Below are 25581 nucleotides of genomic sequence, written 5' to 3'. Positions count from 1 at the left end.
TTATTGGCCTGAGTCACATCATTGTCTTCAATGGCACTCTCAACATTCCAGTGGTCTAGCAAATGGCACATTCTAAGGTGTGCTGAGAAAGAATGAGTCCAAAGAACATATAAATATAAATATATATATATATATATATATATATATATATATATATATATATATATATATATATATTTTATTACAGAGGCATAGTATACGCACACTTCAAACAAGTAACATTTGTGTTTAATAAAAGCTTTTGTTCAGTAATACCAGCATCACATACATGGCCATAAACTGTACATAAATTGCAGTACTATGTTTTAGACCACTCACCATCATTGTCTTTCTGAGAGCCCTGCACTTACCAACGGTGGCCGTGGAGAACAACATGCAGTGAACTATGGACAACTTGGCTATCTGCAATAAGGAGGATACTAAAACACTGAGTTCGTGTGTCAAAACTAAATAGGTCACACATAGGTCTTAATGCAAAACAGGCTGAGAAAATGTTTTTTTAAACTTAGAACATGCTGACATGATGTATGAAGGCTGTGTACATAATGCGGTTCAACAGGTGTTTCCAAGAAAGGTGATTAAGTGTATGAAAGCTATATTAAGTTGACTACCTACTTTTCTGTAACATCTTGATAAAGTGTAGTTCCAGCTGTTTAAAGACCTGAACTTATTATATGCTCAAGTTATGCATAGAAAGGTGAATACTGTATTCATTTCAGAGTCTTGATCTGAACCCCCCCCCAACCACGATGGTCTCTCCTGTAAGGTAAGAGGCGTCCGATGAGAAGAGAAAAGACACAATCCCAGCATGTTCCTCTGGCTCTGAAATCCTAAACACACAAAAAAATGAGGATTATTAAAAATGAAATAAATCTAAGACGCAAAGTTCTTTACGATGATTTTTTCAGCGTTCACATCGTTCTAAAAACATTTTCAAACTTTTAATAGGCGATGAACAAATACTAGCCCACACTGGTTGTATTGTAGATTATTTTTCATAAGGTGCATTTTATACACTGAGTTTCACAAATGTATCAACACAGTACAAAAAATTTACAAAAAAAAATACAAGTAAAACAGGGAAAAATATACAAAATTGGCATTAGTAAAGGAAATATGTCTCGTCCCATGAAACATATTTGCTGTGCCATTGTTTTTGCCAGATACCTTGGCATGAAAGTGGCACCCAGATCATTTCTGTGCTTGAGAGACCACCAAAAAAGGACTGCTGTGATGTTCCCTGGAGCCGACAAAGAGAGACAGTAACAAAAATTGTACTGCACCTGCTATTTCTTGGGCTGTTAAAGGGAAAACTGTGCCTGTACTGCTTCCTCAAGGAAAAGAGACAGAAGACTCCAATAGTTAGTTAGATGACTTCTTAGGCCAGATGTATCAAACATTTTTGCAATTGCAAACGGCCCAATAGCCCGTTTGCGATTGCAAAAATGCATTTTGGTATGTAACAAGTCCAATTTGCGATTCGGTAACTTGTTACCGAATCGCATATTGGATTTGCGGCTACATACCGATTCAGTATTAGGAAGGGGCGTGTCAATGGTGTCCCTTCCTAATACCGAATCGCAGAGGTCTGTATGACTGTATTGTGACCGTGAATGCGGTCGCAAAACAATTGCGGTTACCACAAATTTCAAATTAGTGGTAACCCATCTGCAAAGAGGAAGGGGTCCCCAAGGGATCCCTTCCCCTTTGTGAATGCACATGAAAACGTTTTTTAAGAGCAGGCAGTGGTCCCACGGACCACTGCCTACTCTTAAAAAATGAAAAGAAAACTTTTTGTTTTTCATTTTTAAACGGATCCCGTTTTCCTTAAAGGAAAACGGGCTGCATTTAAAAACAAAAAGATTGCTTTATTGAAAACCAATCACAGACATTGTGGTCTGCTGAGCCCAGCAGGCCACCATCCCTGTGATTGTAGCCAATCGCAATGGCTCACAAATTGTGACCTACTGCATGAATATTAATTAGGTAGGTCCATTTCCAAGTCCTTGCGAATCGCAGTTTGAAACTCCTGGAGTTTCATACATTCCAATAGTGATTACTTAATTGCGATTCACTAAAAATCGCAATTAGGTAATCGCTATTGTGATGAATGATACATCTGGCCCCTTGTTACTGCTACAGGCCACAAAAGCTGAAGAAACCTACCTTGGTGAGTTGGTATCCAGGAACAGCTGATTGCCACTGACCCCTGAAGTGCAGCCTGGGAGACAGAGTCCGGACCTTCAAAAGCTGCATCTGACTATGCTGGACTTGGGAGTTGTTGGAGTGCGCAAGGAAGTTACTGCCAGTTAAAGTGGACTGCTGATTTCGCTGCGACCAGCAGGCCAGTGGCAACTGGTTTTTGGATGGTCTTCCCCAGGACTTCGAGGGACATCGACCCTGTTGCCAAAGTTGCCCCACTCCATTCATGGACTGAGGGGTGGCCACATGAAGGGCCTGACACACATGGACTCTGCGTCCTCAACATCCTTGAGCCTCTTCAGCATCCTATCTCGCTTGCATCAAGACCACTATATTGAATAGAAGTCTATGATGGTTTGCCAAGATACTGAAACTGGACGGGAGGATGCTTTGACTATGAGGTATCTATTTTACTGAGCACCTTTGGGACCAGTGACTGGCTCACTGCTGGAGTTAGTCATCACAAGAGTGCTTTTATAGCTGTTTTCAAGTTACTTGCCCTGGTTAATATTAAAGCGCAAGCCACTGTAGATTACAATGATTTGTTGCGCCAATTTTGAAAATCTGTGATTCACTGTCTCTTTAAGAATTCATATCTCAGAAACCTCCAGTGGATTTTTGCCATTAACATGTCTACTCAAACCTGAAAGTACGCCATATTTTTATAAATTGGTGTCAGATCTTTATTATGTTTCATGTTCTTTTTATTCAACTGTTTTGGAACTACTCAATGCTTTACAAGTCTGAGTGCTCTCAGCCACACCTTCCTAGGATGAAGCTAACGTTTTGCAAACAAGCCTCACTATACCCGACACGGAGTTGTGACTTTATTACGCATTGAGTTTGCGTAACTACACTAATTAATAAACTGTGTTCCACAAGTGACATCACAGAAGCTATAAATAGTGACACCTCTTCAAATATGCTCAATGACTGTTTATAATCATAAGTGGTAACAGAAAGAAGTAAGCTTTTACTCCAGAGCCAGCGGGAGCTGTGAATGTTTCCTTACCTCTCCAAAAGCAAAGGCAACCCTACACAAGATAAATAGAGATTAGAATGAAATAGAGAAAACAAAGACACCAGATATCACCACTCCTAGTCAGAACTATGCTGACCTTCAATCATTTATCTCCCTCACAGAAAGACCCAGAAAAATCTAAGAGGAACTTTTACACCGGAATCAAAGCCGACACTGCCTGGATGAGGGAGAGCTGCCTTAAGCTCGACTCAGACAAGACCAAGCTCATCATTGTTGGAAACTCCACTTCAGCCAGGAAGACTCCTGGTGGCCCACATCGCTCAGCGCACCGCCTACTCCAACTGACCACGTTCGCAACCTAGGAATCATCCTCAACTCTTCCTTATCAATGACCCAACGTAAAACGCAGTCATATTTTCCTGCTGGCACACCCTCCGCCAACTCTGCAAAATCTTCAATTGGATTCCAGCGACTGCCGCAAGATAATCACCCATACCCTAGTCACAAGCAAGCTCGACTTCGGCAACGCACTCTACGCTGTCACCGCAACAAAGAACATCAGGAAACTACAATTCATCCAAAACGCCACCGCCAGACTCGTCCTGAACCTCCCCGCCAGGAACACATCTCCCAAAACCTGAGGATCCTTCATTGGCTCCCAGTGGAGAAGCGTATCAACTTCAAAATACACACTCACACCGACAAGGCCCTTCACAACATCGGACCAGCCTACCTGAGCCATCACATCTCATTCCATAGCCCAGCCGGACCCCTCCGCTCCTCCCAGCAGGCGCTAGCCACCATCCCACATATCTGGAAAACCACTGCTGAAGGAAGATCTTTCGCCTACCTCACAGATAAGAGCTAGAACAACCTGCCCATGCACCTCAGACAAAGCCCATCACTCACCATCTTCAGGAAGAACCTCAAGACATGGCTCTTCGAATGAGGCCCAGACCCACCACCAGTGCCTTGAGACACTCACGGGTGAGTAGATGCGCTTGATAAAAACTGATTGATTGATTGATTGATTGAACTCTCAAAATCCTGGAAACTGAAACACAAATATTCTCTGTAAAACTATGGTCGATATTATTTGAAACTATTGTACTTTTTTATAGTGATAGGGTAATTACACTCCATATTATGAGAAAATGGTGAGGACCCTTATCATTCACCACAAAGATAAACAAGTAGTGCAAATGCATCTTTGTATAAAATCCTTGAAGGTTAGCTTTGAAACAATACTTTAGACATACAAGTTTGTCTCAACAAATACTATGTATTACCTAAGAACATCTCTCAGTATTCAGTTCGGGCTTCTTTCAATTCCAAAAGGGGATCACAAACAGTCTCCAAGGTTTTTGATAACTCTAGCGAAATGGTGCTGACTGCAGCAACAACATCTCTCAATTGCCTACTACGGATGCTCTGAAGAACTTAGGGGCCAGATGTATGACACATTTTACCAGTCACAAATGGCCCATTGGGCTGTTTGTGACAGGTAAAATGCATTCTAGGATGTACTACCCCATATTGCGAGTTGATAGCTATTATCGACTAGGAATTGTGAGTCACTATTAGGAAGAGGCACATAAATGGTGTCCCTTCCTAATAGTGAGTCACAGGGCCATGTATAAATGTTTTGTGACCAGAATGTGGTCACAAAACATTCATACTTTATCAACTCCTTGAAGGAGGTGGTAACCCATTTCCCAACAGGAATGGGTCTTCCATGGACCCATTCTCCTTTGAGAATAGGGGCACAAACATTTTTTCAGAGTAGACAGTGGTCCCACGGACCACTGTCTACACTTAAAAAATGGAAAGAAAACTTTTCATTTTTGTTTTTTGAAATACATCGTGTTTTCCTTTAACCACATCACCCCAGTTTGGACCCAGACATATTCAAATCACTCTTGACCCTGTTACCATTCAAACAGTCTGGCCCAAACTGTCATGCTAGGTCCTCCCTGGTCCAGAAACAAGTAACCTGGGACCGGTTTCGGGGTATCATCCTTCATCAGCTAGGCTAGCTTGAATGGGGTAATGTGGTGAGCAAAAGAATTGATGTATTAAACCCAGATCTGTGACTGGGGGTTAATGTTTGATTGTTTCTGAATTTTGTCCATCATTTGTGTTTGTTTGCATTTTAACCATAAGTGCGTCGGGTATGCCCAGTCGTAGGTCCCGGGCTCACTATGCCACTGGATTTAGGCTAGCATAGCTGATGAAGGGTGATACCCTGAAACTGGTCCTAGGATGCTGGTTTCTGGTCCAGGGAGGACCTAGCCTGGCAGTTTGGGTTGGACTGTTCCCATGTAGAACAGGGTCAAGACTGATTTGCATATGTCTGGGTCCAAACTGGGGGGGATAAAACCCAGATCTGTGACTGGGGGTGAATGTTTGATTGGCTCTGCATTCTGTCCATCATTTCTGTTTGTTTGCATTAGTTAAAAAGTAGTCACATTGTGGTCTGCTGACCCCAGCAGGTCACCACCTTTATGAGTGCTGGCCATTCCCAATGGGTCGCAAATTGCGACCTGCCTCATGAATATTAATGAGGCAGGTCCCTTGTGACCCATTTGACAGTCGCAAACAGTGTCTGAGACACAGTTGTACATCAGTGTTTGAGACCCGCAAATCGTAAGCCGCAAAAAAATGCAAATTGCGAGTCTCAAACACTGAGGGTCGTACATGTGCTGCTTATTCTTTATAGCTTCATAAAGGCCGCCACCACTGGCAAACATCATAGGAGTACTGTGGCTTCAGTGGACATATTGTTTATTTAAAGGCACTCTGCTGTCTCACATAGTGCATCCTACACTGCCACATAATCTCTCTCTAAGTGCAAAGAAGTGACCAGCGAACACAGAACTTGACAGTGTTCCTACCTCGGTGCCTCACAAAGGAACTTATGACATATTGTTAATAATAACTATTGCTTGTGAGTATAAATTTCCAACCTTTCTTAAAATAATGTCTGCAGGTTGGCAGTGGAGCTGTAGGTTTACAACTGCAGTCCATGTCTGCAAGGATATATCTAAACACTGAACATAGTACCACAGTCTTGTATCTTAATTTAATGTCTATCAAATTGCACACTCTGCACGTTAAAATACAGCAAGCTCTTTTTGCTAACTGATTCCCAGTGTGTCAGTGCATCAGTGATGTCAGTTTGTTATGTCATTCTTGAGGTCATGTGTGAGTTTATGGACAGTTTGTATCATTGTACAGCTAATATAACTGTCGTATTGCAGTGGCTTTTAGGTCTCTCTTAATGACAGCTTTTGATGTCTGTTGGCACATAGACAAATGGTAAACATTATAAACTATGTAGACTTAGAATCTGTTTTGTATCTGCCCCAGTGGCTTGTTGTCTATTTCAGTTTACTGCTCCTGATTCAGTGGCTTTTCTCCCTATTCTTGGATTTGAAATGCCCAAGAAGCATTGTTTTGACTGATATGTCAGATCCTTTCACTGCTTATGTCAAAATCATGAAGTCTAATGCATGAGGGGCAACCTCTCTCCATCTGTGCTTCTCCTTCCTCCTACCCCATTCTGTTTGCTCCCTCACTTTCTGTATATATTATTGCATTGTCACTCTAGCCTTCAGCTGCATCAATGGACAGACACCTTTAAATATGTTCAAAGCCATTCCATCGCACATCCATGTACAGCAACCATTTAAGGGGAAAACACAGTAGTGTTGAGGCCAGCAGGTGTTGTAGGAATTACCTATTTTCTTTACAATGTTTGTTTTAGATCACAACCATGATGACCTTTGTCATGACATTTTTAAGGGCATATATTTAGGTCTTTTTTTAGATGTTGGTTATTTACTTTTCTCAGAGGATGGATGTAACGTGTATTTTAGTTATTGCAGAACTTTCAGTTTTGTGAATAACATTCAACTAATGAAGAATCTCTGAACTGGGAAATTTTACGTAAGTTTCTAGAGACCCTTCTTCAGAAGCAAAATCCTGTAACATTGCCCCCAGTCTGTACAATGCATGCAGGATTTTCTACTTGGAAGAAGACACTCATGCTTTCCGCTAATCACACTAGTAATGCACTTTCTTGTACTTTGCAGTCCACCTCTCCCGATATAAAAACAGAGGGACAATCCTTGTTTTTTGTCAGAACCCATACAAACTGTTTTGGCATGCCTCACCCATTTTTAACATTAGGTGAGAGCTTTGGCTCTGCCAAACGCTGTTTATTTTATGGCATGTACCTGTTAAAAATCGTTACAATGGTTGTGGAAGACAACCAGAGTTGCCCTGAGGTCACTATAGAATTCAGCTTCCTTTAAGACTGAGATATGCAGGAGTACCTGGAAGGACCTTCCAGCAGTGCTTAATTTCACTCATTTTGGGGGACCAGGACTTATTTTTCACCATCAGACTTGGACCAAGAATAAGAGAAAGAAATACGAGAAAACTATGACAAAGGGGAAAAGGGATAAAACAACCTGTGAGAGTGAGCTAAATGGGCAGGGAATGAATTGTGATGGATGCTTGAGGCCTGAGGTTGCATCCTGACTTGACAGCTTTCGTACTGGAAGCAGCACGACATATTGGGCCCTTGAACATATTACTTTGCAAAGTAAGCATTGTGAGAAGGAACCTGACCTGAGGCATGTGACTTTGTGGAACAAAAGAGAGAAGAAAAATCTACACTGTCATCAAAGGTGAGCCATGGTGTGGAGTTTCTCAGTGACATCAAGCATCATTTTATAGTGCTGTGTGTGATGCATACAGGCCGCGTACACACAATGAAACCACATGGCACATCACAGAAATACTGTAACTGCTTTCTACGAGCAAAGTACTGGTGGACAACAAATGCAAATAACAGCAGAAAACACAGGTATTAACACTGTTAACACTTGTTATTTTCCATTTATTTGTTGTTGTCATTGGGGCCTAGATTTACTAAGACTTTTTGTTGGAGTTGCGTCACTTTTTGGTCCCGCCCTGACACAAAATCCATGTTGAGATTTACAGAATCAAACTAATAAGGATTCTTGTGGCTTTGCATGGATTTGGTTAAAAAAATAAAAGTAACAAAATCCAGCAAATAATACTGCCTTGCATTACCTTTATGACAGGCATGCCAGGGACATTCACATGCACCTACCCGTGTATTTTGACACACTCCCACATTGAGAAAGACATATAACTGTTGGTTTGTGCCAAAATAGGGAACCTTGCTCCTGCTAAATTGGGTAAAAGGTTTGTAAGTATAACATCAAGTGAAATACTGCACTGCACTGTGTCAAAGACATGGCACAGCTCTCCTCTCTCCTAATGCTGAAGCACATGGGGCTGATTAGCACCAACTTATGCTCCCTGTCATCATTCCGAAAGGGTGTCTGCATTGTTATCATGTTAGTTTGTGTGCAGGAAGGCACACCTTACTGAGGCTATGTCCTCTTTGTACATGTGCTGCTGAATTCACTAAATATATGTCTCCTCATTACACCAGCCTCAGCAGAAGAAACAAACAAACAAACTTTTTACCTTTGAAATCCATAGACTTTTATCAGGTCTTTCATTAGAGCTTCATTAGTCCACACCTATTTCAAGAAAGAGCAAAAACATACATGTATAGTTTTGTTAATAGGGTCTTGCAGTCAACTACTGGTTTCCCAATTTTCATCATTTACAATTCACAGCTCCACATTACATAATAGTAGAGCCCATGATCAGTATCTGATCCCTTCACTCATACACTGAACCACACTCAAAAATTATTAATTTCCAAATGTCTAAGTACTTGCTTAGGAATCGTGTAACCATCCATTTACTAGAAAGTGCTAAATTTAGTGGCAAATGCGCCTGTGGACTTTCCTTCACCATGGGTATCGGTGGATGGAGTAAGTTTAGAAAGTGAGAGTCTTGTCAGATTCAGTATTTTCTTCACAAATTGGCAATTTCCCATTATCACTAACTGTACAGACTGTAACTGTTCTACAATTCTCCAACATGCAAGGCCAAAGATGGATGTCATGTACTGTCTGTTGCAAGACTAGTGAGTTTAATGAATGCTAGATGGACCTCTCATCATTGTCTACATGTTTATCTTTCTATTTATCTAGACTTTAAATATTATTTCCATACTTTACTTATCAAATAACATTTTCTATATCGTCCTTCCATCTATCGACCATGGTAAAACAGCTGTTCAATTTCCCCTCTAGAGGTGGGGGTCCCATACCAGCTTGAACTATTCTGCAAACCTAATCCTTCCCTGTACTCAATGCATTCAGCACACAGGCCATATTGTACCACCCAAAGGCCTTCATCCCTTCAACCAAACCTTACATAAATCTATTACATGTACTACCCATGACTTACAATAAATTCTTCAATCCTGCATTTTACCTCAATCCTCCCAACTAACTTTATCAATTTCACGATGCACATCGATTGGCCCATTCATTGCATTTCTCCATCACACATATTGAAATATGTTCTACCACAATATCCAGTTTTATTATTGTCATGCCAAAAAACTGCATTCAGAATATCAACTACCACAATACAGTGATGGTTAGTATACAAATACTAAACTTAGCTTCATATCTTTGTGCCATGATGATATATACATATCTATATATCATCAAGGTGAAAATATATGAAGCTAAGTATAGTGTTTGTATACTAACCATATACATATATATATATATATATATATTTCCAAACAATGCGGTCAAGAAAGCGACATGCTCTGCAGCTGGTGCGAAGCATGAGACTAGACCGTACCCTCAACTAATTTTTATATTCACATCACAATGTTACCAATGCAATGCATTGTGGAATTCGTGGTATATTACAAGAAAAATTTATTAATTTATATATAAATAAATCAAAAATAAAGATAGAGAATTGCCTCACAATGTAATTCTAAACAAAATAAAGAAGCATATTAGCACAAATTATCTTTACAATTAAATTAATAAAATGTTCGAAAGAAAAAAACTACAAATTTCAAGGTTATATAAAAAAATTCTCATAAATGGTTTGCTAGTCCATATATTTATAAATTAAAAAACAATTTTTAATTAATTAAATTTGTTTGATTAATTTAAAGTATCTTCCATATATTTGCCTTTCCAAAATCTGATTCACCTTCATATGAAAAATCTTTAAAATATATGCTCTTGTTGTAACAGTCCAATGAATATTTGCAGATATCAATGTATTGCCAAATTATAATCTACAGAAAATTCATAAATGTACAAAAAGTTCCTTGTCATTATTCAAACCACAAGATGTTTTTGTTCTCATTTGAATAATATATCTAGATTCTAACTGTCTTAACTTCCTTGTTCTATCACCTCCTCTGTCATGTTCGGGAATGTGATCTATTCCATAATACCTCAAAGTTTTCCAACTATTAGTTTCGTGCATTTTTAAATGTTTTGCTACTGCATAGGTAAGATCATTATGTGTAATCGCTCTAATGTCTTCCAAAATTCTTTTTTTAAGCATACAAATAGTACTACCTACATATTTTAAACCCCAATGGCATTCAATCACATAAACATGTATTTAGTATTGCAGGTAATTATATGCCTTATTTGAATTTCAGCTTCATTTGGCAATTTAACCACTTTTGTTGATTTACCAATCTTACAAGCTTTGCAATTATTACATTTAACAAATCCTTGTTGTTGTTCCTCTACCCATTTTGTTCATTTTTCAATGAAAAGTGACTCCTCACTACATAATCCTTGATTGAAGGTGCTTTACGATATGTAATTAAGGGTCTTGAACCTAGTATAGGACCTAAATCCGGATCCCTGCAAATCACATGCCAGTGTTTGGATAAAATGTCCCTTATTGAGCCACTTTCTTTCCTGTAATTCATTATCATTCTCAGTTATTCTCATCTTGTTTCTTTTCTCCTATATTGATCTGTTTTGAGAATAATACTTCATCACAACTAATCATTTTCATCCTTTCTAAATTCTTGTTCAGGATTTTTTAATTATATCATCTCTTTTTGAATCTTTGAATTGTTTTCTTAAATTTTAATTGTACCTCCTTTTCACTTCAACAATTTCTCCACATTCTAATTGACTCACCATATGGTCTGCTTTTTATTAAGGGTTTTGGATGAAAACGTTTACCATGTAATACACTATTAGTTGAGGTTTCTTTACGATATACTGTTGTGCCTAATTTATCCTTATCAACATAAATAGTGATATCCAAAAAATTAATTGAAGTTTTACTTGTCTCACAGGTGAATTGTAGTCCAACATCATTAGTATTCAAAGTTGAAAAATATGTCATAAATTCACCTTGTGACCCATGCTAGATGATAAAAAGGTCATCAATAAACCGTAAACATAATGCAATCTTATCCATATACATACCATTGGTCTTGCCCCATGCTATTTCCCTTTCCCATCATCCCATTACTAGGTTGGTATAATTTGGAGAAAGGGAAATGCCCATTGCTGTACCACACATTTGTTGATAAATCTCATGATTAAACATGAACATGTTGTTTTTAAGACCTATTTCTATCATAGAGAGTAACATCTTATAATGTTCAAATTCTGTTATACTTCTTTGCCTTAAGAAATATTCACAGGCTTTCAATCCAACTTCTTGATTAATAGAAGTATATAAAGATACTACATCAATTGTAACTAACAAGTATTCATCACTCCAGTTTATATTTGTTAAAATTCTCAATAGGTCCCCTGAATCTTTTATATATGAGCTCAATGTCATTACAATGGGTGCCAGATAGAAGTCAACATAATCAGATACTCTCTCGTAATGTGAATCACATGCAGATACAGTTGGTCTACCCGGTGGGGCAGTCAATGATTTATGAATCTTTGGTAAAAAGTAAATTGTAGGTAAAGTTGGATTTTCCTTTTTCAAGAATTTGTATTCACAATATTAAGCAGCAATTGTTGATGCCAATCATCCAATTTTGAATGCAGTTGATAAATCATTCGATTTATTGGATTATGGGTTCGTTTTTTGTAATTGAACTCATAATTTAATTGTCTTATGCTTCTGCAATATAATCTTGTGCATTAAGAATCAAAATATTTCTACCCTTGTCCGCTGGTATAATTTCATTATTATTCATGAACTTTTTAACGCCAAACGATCATTTTCCGGTGTCCATGATGTCTTCTCTTTTGTAGTCTCTCTACATCTTCCAACACAGGTTCTGAAAAGATATACATTTTTTTGCCAGGTGATAAAACTGGACAAAATTTAGATTTTTCTTTGAAATTACTACATTTATGTTGATAAGTGTCAAGATTCAATTCCTGCAAAACTTCCATTTCAGTATATTCTTCATCTGACAAATCATGATAGAAGTCAAAAATAGTTTTTAAGTCTGAAATCTGATCAATATATAATCTACATTCTATGATCCACTATTTGTGTTTTATCCTTATTACGTTCCATGCCTTGTGACTGTGTTGCATGAAATGTTGCTAATTTAAATTTTCTAATAAATTTGAGGATGTCAATTCGAGTACCCACATAATTATAGTGAATTTCAGGACAAAATGAAAGACCCTTATTTAGCGTTCGCTGTTTATTGATTGTTAGTTCGTAATTCAATAAATTGACCACTAGATTAGATGTCTCTATTGGTTTTTCTGGCTCCTGAGAGGATATTGTTCTTTTCTATTTCTTTTAGCTCTTCTGTTTTTTTTTTTTTTTTCCTGATCGATCTGGATTCCTTCCAAGACCTCAACCCCTGTTCCTTCCTCTCCCTCTTGTTAGTCATTGATCTAAATAGAGTACTTGCATTTCCTCTAAAAAAGTGTTCTTGATCCATAGTCATAAAGTGGTGATCACAGAATACAGGATTTTTGGAAGAGCTCAGTAGCTTAGTAGTATCACCAGGTGCAGATTCAGAGCTGAAAGGGTGCCAGGAATGGAGTAGCTGAAGGAGTGTAGAGGGTGCAGTGCCTTGAAGAAAAATCATAGTACTCAAACACCAACTGTGTTTCAGTTGCAAGTATTTTATGACAAGAGAAGAGAGCGCACCTCGGCATATGCACAGGACTTCTGTGCAACCAAGAACAGTGCATGTCTAGCAGACAGTCTCCCAAAGTTGAGTGGACATCATCTGAACTCTGCACTTTCTGCTGGAGGAGCTATTGATCTGTTCTGAAGAATCCATAAGCCAATCTGCATGCCGAGAGAAGGAAGGAGACAGCCTGGGCCTGCAAGAGTTAAGATTGTCGAAGAGGAAAGAGACCGAGCATTTCTCTGCACAAGAATGAGCTAGGAAGGGCCAGTGTGTCCTGTTGGGCCCCAAGGTCTCTCATCCAAGTTTCTGGCAGGAACCGTAACTGCATAATCATTGTAGGCCCAGCCAAGGCCACAAGTACATTACTGCTGTAGGACCAGATAGGTGCTGCAAGTGTGTGATTGCCATCGTCACAGGTGATCACTACAATTCCTGTTATCACCATAGGCCTAGATGAGGCTACAACTGCCATGACAGCTGTAGGCCCAGACAAGGACTAAAGCTGCAGTGATCCCTTGAGCATAGACAGGGCCTACTGCTACCAAGATTGCTATGGGCCCTGACAGGGGCTACAATCGCTGTGATCAAGGTAGGCCTGACCAGGGCTTTGCCTATCTCTGGTCTGAATGTGACCACAGCTCCTGTGACAACCCTTTGCTCTACCCAGACTATACCTTTTCTCAGCCCAGAGGTAGCTGCATAACCACAATCCTGGGGGACCATTTCAGGCAGCCACAGCATCATCAGTGGTGTGGGCTTTACAGATTGAGGCTGGGCAAGCATACATTTTGGTGCTGCCCATGCCCCACTTCCCACATGACCACATAGACTTTTGACTGACTGCTGCCTTCGCAGACATCAAGTGAGAGGCTTGAACTAGAGGTGGGAAAGGGCTCAAATATGTGTAGGCACCCATAAGGGAGTAGTAGAGGGAGCCGGGAGAGTTTAGTGACAAAAATAATTTCACTCAAGGTCAGAGAACTGTATGACTGCTGGGATTGTGTATCATTTAGCACACCTTTGTGATTAAGGTACTTGCTAGGTTTAAAAGACTGGGCTGAAGAATTACATTTTTCTATTTTCTGGTAAATGGTTGACTGCTGAGTGTAAGCTCTTCAAAACGTTTTCCCTGAGAAGTCTGTGACTGCTTGCTCCCACTACCCTGAGAGTCATGTTTGTAAGGGGTTGTACCATATTGGAGCAGGTCCTGGTAAATCAGTAGCAAATTATTGTAACCCTAATGGTTGAGATAAACTAGCCACTGCCTTGCATAGTGGGTAGTCAAACAGTCTGCTAAGCATGCTTTATCATTGCATATTGTGACATTATACTCTGAGCAAATACTTCTTTCAGGAACAAAAGAAACAACAGATGGTGTCTTCCTCCCTAAAGAGTGTATTACACTTTAACAATCTAATGATGTAGAGGCAGGATGGTCTGCGATAGTCTTCTGCAAGCAAGATAGAGTCAGACATGTAAATAGCTCTGCTTAACCATACCCTCTGTTAGATCTGTCAGCCTTGGCATGGTTTCCCCTGTTTCTTTGGCTTCTGACCTCCTGTTTTTGATCCCGTGCGGAGTTCCATGTTTGCTGGTTTTAGGACTCTGGGCACTTTACTACTGCTGACCAGTGGTAAAATGCAAGTGCTCCCTGTCTAAATGACATTGGTGATTAGTTTATCCATGATGGGCATATGTGATTTACTGCTAAGTCCCTAGTAAAGTGCACTATGTGTGCCCAGTGCCTGTAAATCAAATGCTACTAGTGGGCCTGCACCACTAACCGGTAAATATGTCTCAGACCTGCCACTGCAGTGTTTGTGTGTGCTGTTTTAAACTGCCAGTTCAACCTGGCAAGTGCGCCACTTGTCATGCCAAAACTTTCCCTTCCACTACATTTAGGTCACCCCTAAGAAAGACCCAAGGCAACTCCATGGGCAGGATGCAGTGTATTTTAAAGGTATGACATGTACTGGCATGTTTTACATGTCCTGATAGTGAAATACTGCTAAATTAGGTTTTCACTATTGCAGGGCCTATCTCTCTCATAGGGTAACATGGGGATTTCCTCGAAATATCTTTTAAGTGTAATTTCCCATTGTGGGCAGATAGAGATATTGGGCCTGATTACAACTTTGGCCTAGGGGATTCATCCATCCCAAATGTGACGGATATCCCGCCCGCCATATTACGAGTCCATTATATCCTACGGAACTCGTAATATGGTGGGCAGGATATCCGTCACATTTGGGACGGATTAACCCCCTCCGCCAAAGTTGTAATCAGGCCCATTGAGTTTGAGGTCTCTGAACTCACAATTTTAAAATACATCTTTTGGTGAAGATGGTTCTTAGATTGTAATTTGAATATTGCCCTTTTAGAAAGTGGGCTTTTTCTTGCATAACTATTCTGTGCCTCTTCCTGTCTGCTGAAATACATGTCTGGGTCAGGATGACCGTTGGGCTGTGTGTGTGAATTCAGTCTAGACAGTCACACAAAAGGCACTGAGGTGTGCCCTGCATTTCCTGATGAGTCTTCCTGGGCTAGAGTGGTAGGAGAAGCTGACACTTGCACCTGAATACGGATGTGCCTGTCACTACACAGCAGTCTCCAACCCCTGGAGTGTGTCTGGGGCCAGGCTAGGAAAGGCAGGGTCTTGTGCACTACAAAGACGTTCCTTTGAAGTTGGCCAACTTCAAAGGCAGAAATGAGTATGGAAGCTCTGAGACCACAATTTTAGAACACTTCTGGACTGAGAACATTCTGCCAGGAATAAGAGGCGGATGCTGGAGAAGGAACTGCCACTCTGCCTGTGGCTTTGTTGTGCTGGCCTGCTGCTTGCTGCTTCTGTCCTGGGAGTGAAAGGACTCGATGTTACTTTCTACATCCTGCTTTCTAAGCTTCTCCAAGGGCTTGAAATGAGTTTGCCTCTTGTTAGTAAGGGGGGCAAACTTCACCTACCAGTGCCTGGGCTCTTCTGCTGAGTGTCCTTATTTGCCAAGTGGTGCTTAATCCAGTCCCTGTGCCCTTGCAAGTGGAAACTGGTGTCCTGGGGAAGAAAATACATGCATCAGACCACCACAGCTGAAAATCGATGAAGCCTGTTGGATCGAAGCAGTGTCTTTTCCACCGCTGACCTATCATCACAGCGCATCTGGACTTTCCACGCATCATGCTTGGCATCACTTTCTCATCGTGCTTGTACCGTAGTGGGAACTGAGGCTGTGTGACCTGAAACTGACACATCACCTCCCCTGCCAGTAAAGAACAGACGCATCACCTCCCCTGCCAGTAAGGAACTAACGCATCACATCCCCTGCACCGCAAGGAACCAACATATTACTTTGCTTTTCCGTGCTTTTCCTCCTTTGCGACCCTCATCGTCTTTGTTTGTGACACATCCCAGGTACTGTGTGAAAAGGATATAACCATTGATTCCTATGGATTAAGACTCATTTAAACCTTTAAAAAGTGATATCTTTACTTGTTTATGTAGATTTTTTGTCATTTTGGTCTTGTTTTATTCAGATAAATTATGACTATTTTTGTAAACTAGTGTTGAGTACTTCTGTGGTGTTTTCACTGTGTTACTGTATGTATGTGTGTACAAATACTTCAAGCATTGCCTTTGAGATAAGCCTGACTGCTTGAGCCAAGCTACCAAGGGAGTGAGCAGGGGTTATCTTATGTATGAGACTCCCTTACCCTGACTAGAGTGAGGGTCCCTAATTGGGCAGGGTGTAAAATGACTGCCAACTAGACACCCCATTTCTAACATTGTCGATCAGCAGTGAGGACAGGACTTGTATTTGTACTTGACATATAGTGATTGGTGTACACTACTTCCATATCGCAGACCAGTACATTGCCACAAACTGTTTATTCTTTTTGGGATCTTTTTTGCCTTCTAGAAACTTTTGAAACTTATCCATAAGCATGTCTCAGTCTGCAGATGCTGCAGATTTGGTGTTTGATCAGGAGCGGTTGGAAACCTATTCGGTGTTTCAGCTCAAAAAGTTCTGTAAGGAGCTCAAGTGTCCTAATAAAGGCCTCAATAGAAAGGAGGCGCTGCAAAAGGTGCTGAGGAGAGGAGTAGAACCTGCATTATGATATTGTGGATTACCTTGGTCTGCTTGGGAGGAAGGCAGCTTCCAGGGCAAGCAGCAGTGTTTCCTCCAGAGGTCTGACCCCAAAGGAGCTGGAGGACAGGTGGGAGGCTGGAAGGCTTTGAATGGAGCTGGTGAAGCTCAAGCTGGAGCATGAAGAGAAGCTCCAATTGATATGGAGGAGAAGAAAATGCTTTTAGCTGAAGAGCTGAGCTTAAAGGAGCTGGATCTAAGGAGCTGGTTCAGCACAGATGGTGACAGCAGTTCTACAGTGCGGTATGGTACATATCCCCAAAGATGTGGTAAAAGATTTTGTTGCGGGTGATGACACAGAGCAGTGGTTCAGGGGGTATGAGGTGGCACTGAGGATGCACAGGGTCCCAGAGAGAGATTTGGGACAGGCCAGTGGAAGTGTTTCTCAGTAGAGGGGAAGGGAAACCTTGCGGGCCTTAGAAGTAGAGGATCAGATGAGATGAAGGACGCCCTTACCAGGAAGTATGGTTTCACCCCAGAGTTACAGGGTAAAGTTTAGGAACAGTGCTAAACCTGGGTCACAAACTTGGGTGGAGTGTATGGATTCTTTCTGCAGAGCACTGGATAGTTGGGTGAAAAGCAGCGAGGTAACAGACTATCAGGGGCTGTACAATTGGATTTCATGGGATCACTTGTCTGGTTGTTGTTTTCAAGAGCTGCACCAACACTTAATTGACAGTAAGCTTCTTGACCCCAGAAAGCTTGCCAATGAGCCGGTTTGCTGGCTTAGCACTAGGGTATAAAATAAGTTATATGTGGGACACTCAGCCAAGGGTGGGTAGGGTCGCAGGGTCCCCAACAGAAGAAGGAAGGTGGAGAGACAAGGATAACAGTAAGGAGTTCTCTAAAGGGTCACAAACTAGTTTCCAGTGTAAGGATTGCCAACCTTCTGTTGAAAACAAAAGTTGGTTCCCTTCCATTAAGCCTACAAGAAAGGGACAGCTAAGATGTTTTGCCAGTAACCAGGAAGGGAACTTCAGGGAGAGTCCCAAGTGTCCTAAACAGTCGCAGCCCTGTACTGATGGGCAGTCACACGGGGTGGCCAGTTTAGCACTTGGGGAGGAGTTGGCCCCAGTTAGTGGTGGGGAGCCAGCTGAGTTAACCCTAGTCTCCCTGGGAGAGGACGAGGTGGTCCAGAGAATCCCCATGCCTGATAACACTAATTAGTACAGGTAGTGGGTGACTATCAATGGGAGGAAGGTGGAGGCTCTGCGAGATACAGGAGCAAGTATGACAATAGTCCGCTGTTATCTGGTGTCTGAGCAGCAGGTGATCCCTAATGTGGTCCATCAGGTTGTAGCAATAGACAACAGTGAGCGCTTGTTCGGTAGCTCAGGTTCTCTTTGAATGGGTGGGGTCTTAAGTTCCTTGAGGGTAGCTGTGAGTCCATCCATGCCAGTTGACTGTCTGCTAGGGAACGACCTGGACCACACTATCTGGCAGGAGGCAGAGCTCAGATTGCACTTGGAGATGTTAGGGATGCCAGAATGGGCATGCATGACCACATGTCCATGGCCGCCAGTGAGGATAATCAGAAGGACATGGAGCCTGGTGGCCCAAGTGCTTGCCAGGAGGAGGAGAGGCAAGGGGCATGGGAAACCCACTCCTGAGATTCCCATGATCTGAGCGGAGGCTGAATCTTTGGGGGGGGACCCTGAAACCTACAGGGGAAGAAGTTGTCGACCGGGGACCTACCTTAGTTGACCCATTGGCAGCAGGAAGGAGGCCCCATCAGGGAGGAGTTCTGCACAGTGCAGAAAGCCTGCCCCACTCTTGAGGGTCTTTGTAAGCAGGCCAAGGCAAAGGCAGCTGGTGACACCTCTGGATAGCACCGGATATAATGGGAAAATTATCTCCTGTACAGCATGCCTAAAGTTGCTGAGCCTGGGGCAGCCCATGTGGTGGTGGTAGCCCAGTGTTTTAGAGCAGTACTGCTGGGTCTGTCTTATGATGTGCCACTGGCAGGCTTGTCACCCACCTTTATTGGCCCCAAATGATGAAGGCCTCAGATGTGTTCTGCAGGACCTGTCAAACCTGCCAGGCAAGTGGCAAATCCAGGAAGAGATGCAAGGCTCCTCTTCAACCTTTTGCTGTTGTGAGTACCATTTTCAAGAGGGTGGGCTTTGGCACTGTGCAGCCTCTGGATCCCAAGACAGCCATGGGCAACAGGTTTATCCTGGTCTTGATGGACCATGCCACTAGGTACCCAGAAGCTATCCCTCTAAAGACAGTGACTGCGCCCCCTGTGGAAAGGGCACTTATGGGGATCTTTATCCATGTGGGTTTTCCCAAGTAGGTGGTATTTGACAAGGTTAAATTTTATGTCACTGTACATGAAGGCTATGTGGAAGGTGTGTGGTGTTACCTACAAGTTCACCACACCTTACCACCTACAAGGCAATGAGTTGGTTGAAAGATTCAACCGTACCCTGAAGGGTATGATTATTGGGTTCTTAGAACTCATGAGGCATATGTGGGATTTCCTGTGACCATGTCTGTTGTTTGCATACAGGGAGGTTCTGCAGAAGGGGGTAGGCTTCAGTCATTTTGACCTTCTACATGGACCCCCTATGAGAGGGCCTCTCAGTTTGGTGAAGGAGGGCTGATCAAGCTCCCAAGAATCCACCCCAGGATGTATTCTGTTACATGTTGGTCTTCCGCTTCCAGAAACTCACCCAGAAGAATCTGAAAGCTAGCCGGGAGAGGACATGAAATGCTGGTATTACCAGTATAGCACGCTGGTTTAGTTTCAGCCTGGCCAGAATGTGTGGGTGATAGCCCCATGCTCTCTAAGACCGTTCTCTGGGTCATTTGAGGTGAAAGAGTGCAAGAGTGATGTCACCTATGTGGTGGACATACAGACTCCTAGGAACCCTTTGAGGGTCCTGCACGTGAATCACCTGAAGCCATTGAGATGTTCAAGTTGACCATGCTCTTGGCCACGGATGATGGAGTGGAAGAGGAGAGTGAACCTCTCCCTTACTTTCTATCTACCAAAGAGCAGGATGGGACAGAGAAGTTATGGACCTCTCCCCTTCTCTGACCCTAGAACGGCAGTGGGGCTGATGCCAGTTGCTGGGAAAGTTTGCCACAATGTTCTCAGTCATCCATGGAGTTTTAAGGAGTGTTCTGAAGCTAACTTCCGACAGTTGAAATCTGAGTGCAGCGGGGAAGGAGTTCCATAGTTTGGGAACAAGGTATGCAAAGGAACGCCCACGCTTCTCGCTCTGCCGACCTTAGGAGCACCAGCTTCCTGGACCAGAGAGTCCACCTTGGAGCATAGGGGATGATTACTTTCTCGATGATGAGTGGTCTTTTCCCATGTATGACCCGATGGGTGAAATAAAGTGCCTTGAATGGAATTCTTCTCTGAACCGGCAGCCAGTGCAGTGCTGCAAGTGCTGCACTGGCTGATTGGTGTTTTGGGATTTCATGAAGGATCCTGGCTGCAGCTACTCAAAGTCTTTTTCTATCATACTTTGGGCTCCCGATATAAAGGGAGTTTCCATAGTCTAAACGTGAGCAGATTAATCCCTGCACCACCGCTCTCCTGGTTGACAGAGGTAGCATGTGTAGGAATTTTCTGAGGGATATAAGAATGCCAAAACAGGACCCAGCCAGTTTTTTAGCCCGTGTTTCCGTGGTAAGCTTGTCATCGATCTAAAAACCTATGCATTTTACTGCCTGGGCAGGCTTAGGAATCTCTCCAACTGTTCTCGCCACATCAATATCGTCCATTTTGAGAGGATTTTAATGACAAGAAGTACTTTTGACCATTGAGTTTTAGGCTATTTGCAGACGTCCAGTCTATGACCTCCTTCAGAAAGGAGTTAAGTTGGGTGGACGCTCGGCTGTCTTCTGGTTTGAGGGCCATGATGATCTGCGTATCATCTGCGTATGACACTAAGGTTAATCCATGCGCACGCACAATCTGTGCCTAGGGGTGCACAAACAGATTAAAGAGTGTGCGACTCAGTTAAGACCCCTGTGGAACCCCACATTTTAAAGGTGGGGGGCAGAGAAAAAGGCATCTTCATATTCTTGGAAGCTTCTGTTCTCCAAGAAGCTTCCAGCCATTTTAGGGCGTAACCAATGATTCTGACTTTCATCCTCTGGATGAGGGTGGGTTGTGTGACGATGTTGAAAGTTGTGCTTAGTTCTAAGATAATGATACCTGCCGAGCCACCTTGGTCCAGAACTGATCGGAGTTCCTTGGTGGCCACTCGCAGTGTTGTCTCAGTGCTACTACCCAGTCTGAAGCCAGTCTGGGCAGGGTGGAGTATATCATGAGCTTTCAGGAAGCCAGGGTGGTATTTCTTGACATGTTTTTCTAATCATTCGCTTTCTATCTGCCACAGGGAAATAGGTCTTTAGCTCTCTCCCAAGAAAGGATTGACCATGTTTTCTTTTAGTACCAGTTTCAAAATTGCATGTTTCCATTCGGGGGAACTTTGCCACATGCCAGGGAGTGATTAAGAATTTCCATAATAATGTGCCTGGGCATTGCCCCCCCCTTTCGTAATATGTCAGGAGGAGCTGGATCAAGCAGAGATCCTGATTTTATTGATTTTAATATTGACTCTATAATTTCCAGGCTGTTTGTGGGGAATGCAGTCAAATCGGACCTTGTACCTGGCCTTGGCAGGGGGATTGCATTAGTAGTGATGATTGTAGGCAAGAGGCTCAGAATTTTACTAACTTTATTGAGAAAGTTGAAAAATATATTGTAGTATTCTTCTGAAGGTGGTGGACCTGTAGAGCTTGAGGGTTATATCCTGAGGCTATCTACTACCTTAAACAGTTGATTGAATAAATTAGATAAAGTGTGCAATTCTAGCCTGCCTTATGGCTCATTTATAGTTTTAAATATATGGCTGTTCAATAGCTGTCTTTGCTGTGGTCGTCGTATGATTTTTTCCATTCTCTTTCACTTTTTATCTTCTCTTTTTACTACTCAGTTCTGGAGAGTGCCATGGAGCCCTCCATTTTGTCTGATTGGATTTGAGAAGTCTCTGTTGGAAAAGAGGGTTCAATGAGTTGTTTAGCCAGCTCTCGGATGTGTTATACCTTTCCGTTGAAGCACCACTAAAAGTGGGAACAAATTTAATGAATGCGTCCATCCATTCCCTGACATCCAGATTGGACCAAGATTGCCTGGGTCTTTGGAGGGGCGACGAGGGTCTGATTGACTGTAGTTTTAGCGACTTCACACCAGAGGGGGACTATGTGGTGGTCAGACCATAATATTGGGATTGCGCCATCTGTAACCAGATCAGTGATATTAGTGATAACAGAGTCTAGGAGATTATCTTGATTGTGTGTTGGTTCCTCAACAACTTGCCCTAGGTGTAATCCATCTAAAGCTTGGGTTGGCACTTTAGCAATTTCGCACCCATTTTCCTCAAAGTGAAAATCTAGGTCCCCTAGCTGGGTGAAGCTCGCTGTTTGGAGACTACATTCTGCAACTATGGGCCTCATTATGACCCTGGCGGGCGGCGGAGGCCGCCCGCCAGGATCCCGCCCTCCAAATTACCGCGCCGCGGTCAAAAGACCGCGGCGGGTATTACGAGTTTTCCCCTGGGCTGGCGGGCGGTTCCAGTTAAACCGCCCGCCAGCCCAGGGGAAAACGACCTTCCCACGAGGATGCCGGCTCGTAATCGAGCCGGCGGAGTGGGAAGGTGCGACGGGTGCTACTGCACCCGTCGCGTATTTCACTGTCTGCAAGGCAGACAGTGAAATACATTTTGGGGCCCTCTTACGGGGGCCCCTGCCGTGCCCATGCCATTGGCATGGGCACGGCAGGGGCCCCCAGGGGCCCCGCGACCCCCCCCTACCGCCATCCTGTTCATGGCGGCTTTCCCGCCATGAACTGGATGGCGGTAGGGGGGGTCAGAATCCTCATGGCTGCGGAGCGTGCTCCGCAGCCATGGAGGATTCCAATGAGCAGCGGAAAGTCAGCGGGAGACCGCTGACTTTCCGCTTCTGACCGCGGCTGAACCGCCGCGGTCAGAATGCTCATTGGAGCACCGCCAGCCTGTTGGCGGTGCTCCCGTGGTCGGTGGCCCTGGCGGCCACCGGCCGCCAGGGTCAGAATGACCCTCTATATCTGTTAATACTTGGGCAAACTTGGAAACAGTCCTTGGAGGATGATACATCATGAATCCTGAGAAGGTGAAGGTGGGGAAGAGCGCAAGTGAAAATTGAAGACTCTCACACCCCTTTATTTCAAAAGATGTGATGGTACCCATAAGTTATTCCTTGAAAATTATGGCTACCGTTCTGTCCTTTCTATTGCAGCTTGCTATGGAATAGCCCGGTGGAAGGACCATAACTGTATTTCAAGTTCAGTCTTCTTTTAGCCATGTTTCTGTGAGAAACATGGCCTATGGTTTCTTCTCTTCTAAGAAGATGAATAGTTCAGTGCTCTGTTTTGGTAGAGATCTGCAGTTCAACAGATAGATCTGTGTCTTTTGGATATGGCATGACTTTTTTAAATGGCTTGGTGTTCAAAGTAGGTGGTGTACGAAGTCCTACATTGAGTCAGCATATGATGCAGGTATTAGGTAGAACATATAGCGATATTATATGTCTGCCGTTCTTTCCCTTTACCTAGTAGATTTGAAGCAGTTCTTCAGAAGTATAAACTAACGTCTTATTAAAAACAGGCAGGGTTCCTGACCTCTGGCACAGACAGATGCAGATGTGCTTTCCTTTTGCTTGTCTGAGGCACAATGTGCTTTAAGTATCGGAGGTGGACTGAATCTGACAACTAGACCGCTCTTCCAATGTGGCAGCTTTAGTCTTCACTAGGCAGTAAGGGGTATGAGTGCTTCTGACTGGTAGTGTGGCTGCTACTCTGATAGGAATCAGAATACAGTCACTTTTTTGGGTGTTCTGCTTTTACACCCTAAGTGCGTTAACAGTTCCTAATATATTTCCGTTTAGGGCATGACTGAAGACATGCTTTAAAGTTGTTTCTAATGTTAAGACTCGTCTTTTGTTAAAGTTAAATACCATTATTGTTGTTGGATCTAAATGAAGCCCCCCCTACTTCCACTCGTAAGAAATGTAAGTATTGTGATGGTGTATACAAACAATTTTTAACAAAGAATAATTTTACTCAGGAGGGGTTAGGCGGCAATCACAGGGATCATTGCAAATACAAAATTGAACCTTGGTGCACAGTCTTTTTCATCATCTGCACCCTGCTGCAAAGTGACACTTCAAACATGACCAACAGAGGAAGTTATTCTTTGTCTTCTGCATCAGTGGAAGTAAGTTTTCCTACATGTTTGGTAGACCTGTTAAGCAAGAAGCCCAGATACTTCATCCCCCTTGGGGACCATTTAATGGGAAACCTTCGAAATATGGCATTTTAATATCTTTTGTTAAATTTGAAAATGGCAGAGCTTCACACTTGGACTTGTATATATAGTAGTCAGAGAATACTGAAAATTCAAATATCAGAGACAAAATCTCAGAGTTGGAGGAGTGAGATTGAGAAGAAGTAAAGAATATGTCAACAGTTCACCTAAATAGTTTCTGTTGTCTACTCAGTACATTTATATGTACAACTGCCTACAACTGATAGATTTTGGTTGCAAGAGGTTTTAAGGCCAAGAGAAATAATAATGTTGAAAGAGACCACTCCTGTCTGGTTCCCCTTATAAATTTACATGGGTCTAAGAGCAATCTTCCATACCTGACAAGCACATTTGGCTACATTTATAGCCATTTAACCTTGCCCACAAAGGCTGAAGTTACCCTTGCTCATTTTAAAGCCCTAAAGAAGCATTTATAATTAACACAATGAGAAGCTCTTTTGGAATTTTAAGAAAGAGCTCATTTGTTGTCACAGTCATTTCTAGGAGTGGGTGGCAAACTCCGCTCCTCTGGCGGAGTTCGCTAGAGTTTTGGCCACTCTGCACTGCACTTGGTGCACGGAGTTCCAGAAAAACTCAACCAACTGGCACGTGACAGAGCTTTTTCCCATGCACAGCTCACCAATCTTAAGTTGGCGAGAGAGAAAGTCAAGCACTAGACTGTCCATGCAACAGTCCTCAAAAAAGGAGGTTGTGGCAGGTCAAAATCGCTTGCGTTGAGAAAGCTGCTGCTTGCCTTGAGAAAGCTGCCACTCGAGCAGAAAATCTACTTGAGCAGCAGAAAGAAGTACCGCTCTCTGGTGCGCCACGTGGTGCAGTTCGCACTGATTCTACAGCACAGGACAA

General features: G+C 42.7%; 1 protein-coding gene across 1 annotated transcript in view; it reads right to left on the bottom strand.

Annotated features, from left to right (window-relative positions):
- Positions 1 to 206: 206 nt before the first annotated feature.
- LOC138265369 (dehydrogenase/reductase SDR family member 4-like) overlaps positions 207 to 25581 on the bottom strand; it is a 105378-nt gene continuing 80003 nt past the window's right edge. Inside the window, exons 8-9 of the mRNA XM_069213014.1 lie at positions 8711 to 8766; positions 207 to 830 (exon numbers count right to left, since the gene is read on the bottom strand). Coding sequence (XP_069069115.1) covers positions 716 to 830; positions 8711 to 8766 — 171 coding nt within the window. The 3' untranslated portion in view covers positions 207 to 715. The remainder of the gene's footprint in view (positions 831 to 8710; positions 8767 to 25581) is intronic.

This window comes from Pleurodeles waltl, chromosome 11 (genome assembly GCF_031143425.1).
Source record: "Pleurodeles waltl isolate 20211129_DDA chromosome 11, aPleWal1.hap1.20221129, whole genome shotgun sequence".
Taxonomy (NCBI): Eukaryota; Metazoa; Chordata; class Amphibia; order Caudata; family Salamandridae; genus Pleurodeles; species Pleurodeles waltl.
The sequence above is the reverse complement of the archived record's forward strand: the minus strand, read 5'-3'. Positions and strand labels throughout refer to the sequence as shown.